Source organism: Pygoscelis adeliae, unplaced genomic scaffold (genome assembly GCF_000699105.1).
Source record: "Pygoscelis adeliae isolate BGI_AS28 unplaced genomic scaffold, ASM69910v1 Scaffold320, whole genome shotgun sequence".
Lineage (NCBI taxonomy): Eukaryota > Metazoa > Chordata > Aves > Sphenisciformes > Spheniscidae > Pygoscelis > Pygoscelis adeliae.
In genome coordinates, this window is record NW_008823967.1 from 907,213 (window position 1) to 916,941 (window position 9,729).

Below are 9,729 nucleotides of genomic sequence, written 5' to 3' on the forward strand. Positions count from 1 at the left end.
GGCCCGGCTACCCTGCCCGCTCCCCGCTGCCCCGCTTGTCCCACTCCGAGTGCCTGCTTTGGGATGTCTCCTGAGCACCTATAATATAAGCCGCTGTCCCACGCAGGGTAACTCCCTTGGGAGCGCTGGCTGGGGTTTGAATTGTTTGTCTGGTTCCTTGGGGCGCAGGAGTTTTTCGCGTGTCAGAGTTGCTTGCTTAGAGCAACGGTGTAAAGAGAATATGGTCTTGAGTCACAGAAATACGATCTCCAGGTCAACTTGTAATGTCAGTCCTCCCATGGGCTTGTTAATTTACTTCGATAGTTGTCTTACTCAGTTTGAAAAAAAGTTGATTTTGTTTTCTAGCTAGAAGGAAAACGTGAGGAGAAATGATCGTCTCATGGCTACTGGCAGTGAACAGGACTTAAGCTGCTGAGTTCACATACTTTCTGTCTAGTATCATTAATAGTTCTTGCTCTGTTCTTACATGTGCAGCAGGGATTCCATACGTGGCAAGGAGTCTTCTGTGAGGTCCGGGCGAAATGGCGAGCCTTCTGCGTGTTGCTGTTAGTGGGTGCACAACTCCTGTTTTTAGCAACGTGTTACCACCTAAGGTGCATTCTGCAAAGATGCCATGTTTGCGAATGTTTAGAACCCACCAGATGCTCAGGGCTCAGGCAGCTCCAAAGCCAGGTAAACTGATTAAGCTATTGTAAATAATCGTTTATTTTGAAACATGAAGATAGCTTGAATTTCTCTTTCAGATATGCATTAGTCTAGAAAAGACTTAAAATAAAAAGAATGCTCTTAAATCATGTCAGCAGCTTACTTGAGTTAGTTGCAGTACAGTTTTACACTGGTTTTAAAGGGCTTATGCGGAAGGTGTTTGCGTTTATTATTAATACTTTGGATCCAAATAGTTTTTAAGGGTATGTGGTCAGAGCTCCTGCTGACACTTACCTTGCTTGAGGGAAGTATTTAAACAAATGCATTTCTTAGTTAAAAGCCTGAGTTCCCCATGAGTTTTGGTAGTGCAACTCTTTGTGTGCATGCAGAGAAAAATACAGCTTTCACAAAGAACGCATTTGCAGGCATGACTGTATGTAGATGTAATTATCCCATGTGAAAAAATCACCTAACTTTGTTCAGGGAACTCTATGTTGTACCACGTTGCAGAACTTCTGATCTGTGTCTTCATGTGTAGGGTTTGTTGGTATATTTGTACTAATTACATTTTAGTGCAGATAATGGACAGGTTCAGGTATTTTCAGGAACAAAAAGGAGAAGGGAATGGGCGCATCCTTGGTTCCAGTTTACGATGTGAGCCTGGTGTATGAAAATCGGAAGTGACACTTTTTTGCTCTATCCTATGCTGTGCATAGCTTGACAGTAAGAAGACTGGAGAATATGTAAAACTAGTTTAATGACATTTTTGCCCATTATCCTGCATGGGTCATGTCTCCCTGAAGGAATTTAGAGACCTTGTTTCAGTGCAGGTCTAGGGTCTTTTCAGTCTGGGACAGATTAATGTAGAGAGTTAGATTGATTGTACGTGTGATGTTTGGTTCTTCGAAACATACACAGTAGGTAACTGCATTAGATATTTTGGAGTATTAGAAAAGTAGTGCTGTTTGTGAACAGAACGTCTGGTTGTGACAACGCAGGACATAAGGTTATACTGTAAAACTTGGGGAAGCCTTTGTTGCATGGAATTACTGCTAATATTAACAGTAGCTAGTGCCTTTTTGGGTCCTTTCAAATCAGTGACCCAATGTTTTGGAGCTTCTGAAGAAATATGATGAGAGGAAGAGTTTCTTTACTCTGAGGGCTCCTGATAATCTGTATCGCATGCCTTTTTACCACAGTTGCATGGTGAAACCTGAACTTTGCTCTGCCTGACAGGCCAGGGATCTGGGGTCTGTCAGAACTGATCAGGTAATAGTTTTGCCATCCCATGAATTTGTGATGCTCCAAACTTATTTTTTCATATTCAGTATCTGAATGAAAGAGACATCTGCTTGTCGTGATATGCCAAATTGTCCCTTGGTTGGGAGTGTTACCTGGGATGTAGGAAACTAGGTTCAAAGTTCTTTCTCAAATGTCCCAGGTAAATGCCCTTGTTGTTGTTTGAGTTTGGAATCAATCTTTGTATTTGACTTTGACCACAAATTTGATCATGAAACTGAAAGATCTCTTCAGTTTTACTGTATGTAAAAACAGCGTGTATTTACTCTTTTATCAGTATGCTGGTCTATGTGTGTGTACGTTTTCTTGTTTTTATGAATCACTTTTCAGAAATTTTTCCATAAGAACAGAGAACTCTGATTAGTGTTGTGTTTGAGCATTCAGTGCTGTCCCTTCAGATCTGTTGTGTGGAAGCCCTTATTTAAGGTACAGTTATTTAATGCTGAGAATTACAAGTTTGGTAAGTCTTCTAGTTGATAGTTAAGCTGTCCTTATAGTTCATTTTGGTAATATGAGATTTGTCATTCAGTAGAAGACAAATCAAGGGTAAAACAGCCATTGAATGACAAATCAGTAGCACTACTGCTGCCTATGTATACTTTTTAAGTGCTCTTGAATCAAAATTTAACAGCATATAAAATAACTACATTTTATTCTTACTTCTAGAAATTATCTTTGATTATAGTGACACTTGGTAAAATCACTGTAACGCTAAGAAGAGTAAGTTTTCTGAAAAGACTAGTGTCACAGTAATTCTTAAGCCTGTAGTTATTACTTGGGTTCTCTCAGATTAGCTTTCATTTAGTCCAGGATATGTTATGTACAAGAATTAACAGCTGCTTGAGGAGTGAAGAGATTTGGAGTCGGTTGAAAAGTAAACTTGGAGGGTGGATACTTTTCTTATTGCTATTTATTTTGCTGCTATTTTCTTTGTTTCTTAGAAACATAGGGATTTTCATACAGGAGTAATCAAGTATTCCTGTAAGCTGTCTCAAATAGTCACTAGCACCAGATGCTTCAGAAACAGATGAAAAACTTACCCAAGCTCTGGGAAAAGTGCTTATGGAGTGACCGACTCTGAGGTTTCCAATATACTTCCAGATTGGTTTGTCCTACAGCTCTGTGACTTTTACCCCTCTCTATCTTGGGATTTTAATGTCCCTTTTATTTTGATGCTTCTTTCTTAAAACTTTGTGGTTTTTTTCTAAATCTTGCAGAACTTTTAAACCTGTAACTGTTTATTGTCAATTAATTCTCTAGATAAGCTGTAGATTATTTATAAACCATAGACATTCTCCTTTAATTTCTTTGGGGTTTTTGTGTCTCCTTGCTTGTATAAGAAGAGGGACCAGGTGTTTGTTTAATCTTCTGTACCATTCTTTTTTTTTTTCTCCTTTTTGCCAACATCATATTGCTGTTCTTTGGAATATGTCCTCATCTTCAGAACAGGTGAGATGGTTTGTTTAAAGCTGATATTAGAGTAACTTAGAAATTAGGCAGGTAATGTATCCAGTTTTCCGTCCCAGAACATGTGGCATATAGTCAAAACTTCTTCTTTCTCTTTTCTATGTCAGTTTCTAGTATTTGTTGATACTATTTTGCTACAGACTACTTCCTGTAATCAGGTTGAGGAGATGATAACCTGTATTTTTCTGTTTTTCACTATATAAAATGTTCTGAGTTTTCTTGATAGTTTTAATTTAGGATCTTCTTTAAACATCCTGTGGATGAAAGTTAAATTGAGAAAATTGCTTTTAGTTATTTTTAGTTGTTTGATTTCTGAAGCTTGGAGATGTAGACTACCTACTTATTTTGTTTACTTGAAGTTTGAGACTGTGCATTGAATATGTCCTCATTACACAGTTGAGATTATGTTAAGGGAATGAGAAAGAGTGGCTTCTTCCTAGTTTTTATAAATTCTAATTTATGTATATTCCATACTAAGATTCTAAGGCCTGTGAAATTTAATGATTCTACTTTTTATAGTGGCAGAATCCTTTTGGTGTTGATTCTTTATATCAATAAAAAGTACTGTGTATCTCCTACTCAATGAACAATACGTTCAAAATCTTCATGTGACTCAAAAAGGTGCTCAAGATACGTGTGTATCAGTCTGTTTTTGGAAAATGTTCTTGATGTCATAAAGCAGTAAGTTACTAAAACATACTCAAGGCAGTTCTTAAAGAGATTATCTGACGTGGAGGGTTAGAAAGGCAATGTGGAAGCTTCACTCTCTCATGCAGTTTTAAACCCATGGCAAGGATAGCAGATGTGCTTTCTCAAAATAAAACCTAAATCAAGATCCTAAGTTTATAATTCTAGATTTCAACCTTTCAAAACTAATGAATTGGATGAAATTGCTGAATTCAACAAACGAAACCTGTGTTCTTAGTATAGCTTTCCTCAAACAGAGTATTTATCATACCCTGTCCTGAAGTTTTAACATAGATCTTCGCTTTGCAGTTGCAGACATCTGATCCTTTGTGGTGAGGAATGATGGGATAGCTCAGGGTAGTCTGCTTGAAAAATGTCCTATGCCTGGTCTAGCTAAAAGGCTGGCAAACCAACATCTGTTTGCTTCTGTATTCACTTGCTTCTATATTCACTGGTTGCTAGAAATTTGGTAGTGGGACAGAGGAGAAAAGGAGGTGAGAGGCAAATAAGACTTGTTGAATGTTTGTCTTGGATTTGATCTCCCAAAGCATTGGAGGAGGGCATAGTCCTCAGTATTGATCTCTGATCATTCTGCTTACTGAATAAGGTGCAAATACTTTCTATCTGAAAAATTTTTACCTATTTTTATTGCATGCAAGATGTAACAACATGAAAGAAAGAAATGAGGAAATGCATTTGGCATGTAGCAAGTGCATATTCCTGTTCATCCCTCCTAGCCATTTACTTTTTTACTTTGGTACCCCACACAAAAGCAAGTAAACAAAAAGAAATCAGAAGCATCAATTGTCATTTGAACTTGGGCCTTAGGAGCTGAAAAAAAAATAAAAAGAAATTTTTTGCTTGAGAAGTGTATAAGCTTTAGTCAAGTGTCTGTGTGCCTTTAAATTCGCAGTCATCCTTCCATCCCCTGTATGCTGTAATTTATTCCTTCCTTCCTTTGCATTTGTGTGCTGCAAAAACTTCCAAAAGGAGAAAGGGAAGGTAGCACTCTAGTTTTTATTTCCTCAGTGCTTCTTGAAGAGCTTTTTGCCTTCTATCCTAGAGCTACTTCCTTTCTGAAATTTTGGTCTTTGTTGTTCTAACAAACTTCAATCTTCCAGGTTTCCTTTCTGCTTCTAAAAGACAAGAGAGCTGGTTTCCACTGAGCTGATACAGTGAAAGTCAGAAGCAGGACTTTATTGTGTAGTAATTAGGAGAAGAGAGGAGGAGAAAGTTCTCTTCAAATGGCAAGGGTAGCTTGTATGAGTGACGGCAACAGTTACCATGGCTTTCAAGCGTTAGTGCTGCTGTGATAGGGATGCCCTGAGTTGCACAGTGATGTTTAGATGTGATGTATGCTGATGAAGCAAATCTTTGCAAAGCATTGTTACCTTTGTGGGTCTGTTGTTTTAGATGTGCATTCTCGCTCCTGTTGTGACTTTACATTCCTTTAAGGCATGCTTTTCTGAATTTGATTTTTGTCTTGTAATCTGAAGAATTTTAAATGTTCTCCAACATATAAAATATCAAAACACTTGTGTCTTCAAATTATTTGTTAGCGTTTTATTAGTTTAATTTCAACGAGAAATATAAAATTAAAACAAAAGGTAAAAATAATTAGAAGAAATGCACTTTGTCTGGTGATCTTTCACTCTGTCGTCTTCTTGGATGTGTTCAGTTTTTTTATGGGTTAGAAGACTGATGAGTACAGGTAGATATTTAAGTACCAGTTCTTAGCAACTCTGTATTGTATTTTCAGAACATTGTAAGTTGATAGTATCTTGAAAGTTGTTAATCTAAAACACTTTCAGATGTTCAACTTTAAGCACCTTACAGTCCCAGTTTTATTTCACAGATAGATTTAGATTTAAAAATATCAAAATAACTTAGTTCCTCAAATCTCTTATAGTATGGTATGCTTTTTGCTTTGTTTTGCTTTCTATCTTAAAAAACAAACAAGAAAGAAGAAGTGGAAAGGAGGCCTTCCTAAAATGTACAACACTTCACTAGTCTGGTACAATTTTTGTAGCACAATACATAGTATTGGTGGCCAAATTAAATGCAGATTTGTAATTTAAAACAAGCCTTTTACCCCAGTCCTCCCCCCCTTTTTTTTGGTATTTTTTTTGTTTTGGTTTTTTTTTTTTTTGTTTGTTTGTTTGGTTGCTTGATCTTTAGTGTGAGTGACTGCTTAGGCTGCTCAAGTTATATTTCATTAATATATATGTGGTGTAGGTGTCCTGTGTATAAATGCCACAATCCAGGTTTAAATTGTGGATAGACATCAGTGAAAGCTGGTGCAGAATTGGGCCTGTGTGCTGGACTGCATGCTGTCTACTCTAATTAAAGAAACATGGTAGTTTGATATACGATTATTCTGCTTGAGTCTGTGTATTTATAAATAATGTATTTAAACACTTGATTGGGTTGGAGAAGTTTAACTCTCAGATATTAGACTGGAAGCCCACAAATTGTACGTGAACAAAGTTAGATGTTTGTGATTTGAAACCTTAAGCTAAAACTGATAAATTACAGCTTCTGCAGTTTCCTGGTGTTATTTAGTAGAGCTTTGAACAAGTTAAGGCAAGGAGATAACATTGAAGAGAAGTATAATTGAATGAACTAGTAGACAGATATTCCATTACTCTTCAACTGCTCCTGAATTCAGTTTTCATTTCTGTATCAACTCTTAGAGTACCTTATCGATGTAGTTGTGCCTTTCAATGTACTTTGTGGTATGCAAGTTACATTCATTAATAGTGATCTGAGACAACTGTAATTTGGCAGACATTAAAAACAAATTCAGTTAAAATGCAGTTCAGCTGTTCAAGCTTGTTTGTTTGTTTCTTCACAATAAAGTTGAAGTGACTAGAGAGGGATTCGAATTCTTCTTGCCCCAGGTAGAATGTGTTATCACCAGAACACCATGTATTGTGTAACTGGTATTCTGTTTTATACAATCAGAACTGTATAAATTCAGATGGGTATGAACCGCACCAAACACTTGTTACTGTTTGTGTGGCTGACTGTGCTGACCTGCTGATTCTTGAGAGAACGGGTATCTGGCAAGATGATGTAATTTAAGGAAACGTAAACTACACTGCTAGAAAATATCATTCTGCTTCCTCATCCCTTAGGAGGGAGAATTGCTAAGTGTGACATGTCTGCGTGTGTCTGTACAACACTGAAAAGTGCCATTAATATCAATTAATTAATCTTTAGTGCAACTAATGCTGTCTTATGTGCCACTCTTACAGGAATTCCTTATAAACAGCTGACTGTAGGTGTCCCCAAGGAGATATTTGAGAATGAGAAGAGAGTGGCTCTATCACCGGCTGGAGTTCAAGCCTTGGTTAAACAAGGCTTCAATGTTGTGGTGGAATCTGGTGCTGGAGAAGCTTCCAAATTTTCTGATGACCATTACAGAGAAGTTGGAGCAAAGATCCAGGGGACCAAGGAAGTCCTGGCTTCTGATTTGATTGTTAAAGTAATTGCTTTATTAATAAATTTCCTATTACATTCTTTTTGGAGAAACATACAGGTCAATTTTTTCTAATAGTCTGCTGAAAGTTCAGTAAGTAAGCTCCTTTAAATTAATATTTTCAATTCTGTGTTCTGATTCAATTTTAGTCTGTCTTTTTTAATAGCTCAGGTGTACACCTACAGTAATAGACTAGTGAATGGCAGCATTGAAAAAACTGAAGATAATTTCTTATCAAGTTTTTAATCACCTTGGAGGAGTTGTGTTTTCTACAGTGACGTAGACTAGTTCTGGACTCTAATCAGATAAGATACCTGCTCTAAGAAACCTTCGCTCCAAAATTAGTGACATACAGCTCAAGTTACTCTTTAGAGAGAGTTGCTTGGAATTTTGAAGATGCAAGTTTCTAACTTTTCTCAATCAGACATCCAACAATTCCACAGCAACAGTGTGTTTCAAAAGTATTTGTAACTAGATGAGTTGTAGCTGATCTGGAAAGACTGCTAAAAGTGAAGTTGCTTGAGAGGTATTAGATTGTGCAGAATCCTGAAGAAAAAAAGAAAAAGACCTTAAACTTGATGTTGAGGCTTCCTTTAACTGCTGTGTTTGAAGTTACGCTGTCAGGATTGAACATAGAATTTCTGTGAGCTAGTTTGTGAACAACCCTTTTAAGTAGGTTTCTTTTTGAAGAGAAGTGAGAAACTCAAAAGAAGTGAATACAGATCAAGATGAGTGTCTGCTGGACTTCATCCTTGAAATTCCCTGTATGTAATGGTGCATTGCAACTTCATTAGTGATTCTTAGCCTGTAGAGCTTAATTGGCACATCTGTTCAGTAATTGTTTTGCTTAAAAATGGCCGGTTTGGGGGCAGCTGTCTGTCATGAAAGCCAGTAACTGCTGGTTAGAAGCCCTCAGATCTTTCTGAAGGTGTATGCTGACTATTACTGCCCTGTCACCAGTCCACTAAGAGCTAATTCTAATATGTGGACTGCAGTTAAGAAGTGCAGTTACTCAGTTCAGTAGTGTAAACAGCCTTTGATATACTTACTTCCTTGCATACTTTATGGAGGGGAATGGACAGACTGCAAGCTGGGAGAAAGTAAGTGGAGTGTGTTCTGGTTTATTTCTTCTGATTAATTTGGAAACTTCTCTCTTTCTTCAGGTGAGGGCTCCTATACATAACTCGGCTCTAGGTGTACATGAGGCAGATCTTTTTAAGACGGCGGCTACCTTGATTAGTTTTATCTACCCAGCACAAAATCCAGACCTCCTGAAAAAGCTTGCAGAAAAAAAAACTACTGTCTTGGCTATGGATCAGGTTCCACGGGTCACCATTGCTCAGGGATATGATGCACTTAGCTCCATGGCCAACATTGCTGGGTATGATCTTAATACTTTTCCCTCCCCCTTCCCCCCAGCTTGAGTAAGTATAACTGGATTAAAAGCTATGTACTTTGATATTAGGTCTACATAAACCAATTCTGCATTTCTATTTTCATACAGCTGTTTCAAGCAGGATGAAGCTGTTGGAGGTGCCAAACAACTTCTTAAGTTTCTTATGGTCAGCTTTGCAGCAGATCAGAGCAAGGCTTTTAAAAAAGTAAATAAACAAAACTGAAGGCAGTTCTTCTAATTCCTGGACTGCTTTGTCTAGTGCCTTTTTGGTCTGAACTAGATCAGAGCAGGCTCAAAGATATCCTTAAGACAGCGTGAACACAGATTGTCTGTCATTGGGATCTGATGTTGTTGGGAGCTAACCAACCCAAACAGCACTTGGTATGAATGCAATTGCCATGGCAGATACAAACAAAAGACCAAATAGTCTCAGACATCTTCATGCTTTGCGACTGGTATTGTAGTGAACTAAAATGTTGTTGTTGTCAAGCTGACTTTTATTATTAGGTTCTTTATTGCTTTTTATTTTTTTGACTTTTTACATAGATGATGTCTGTGAGGCATAGTAGGCTTTGGAGAAGGCTGCCAGATTTTGTGGACGCCGGCAGTATACATCCACTTACATGTTTGGTTACTTCTCTGTGTTTTCATTCTGTGTAATTTTACTAAAATATAGAAATTCATAACGTATTTAAAGGTATAAAATCTACAAGCTGTTACTCCAAATTGGAACTAATTTTACGGTATACAGACC

General features: G+C 37.4%; 1 protein-coding gene across 1 annotated transcript in view; it reads left to right on the plus strand.

The window, feature by feature from the left end:
- Positions 1–472: 472 nt before the first annotated feature.
- NNT (nicotinamide nucleotide transhydrogenase) overlaps positions 473–9,729 on the plus strand; it is a 44,090-nt gene continuing 34,833 nt past the window's right edge. The window contains exons 1-3 of the mRNA XM_009324541.1: positions 473–672; positions 7,356–7,585; positions 8,743–8,960. Coding sequence (XP_009322816.1) covers positions 522–672; positions 7,356–7,585; positions 8,743–8,960 — 599 coding nt within the window. The 5' untranslated portion in view covers positions 473–521. The remainder of the gene's footprint in view (positions 673–7,355; positions 7,586–8,742; positions 8,961–9,729) is intronic.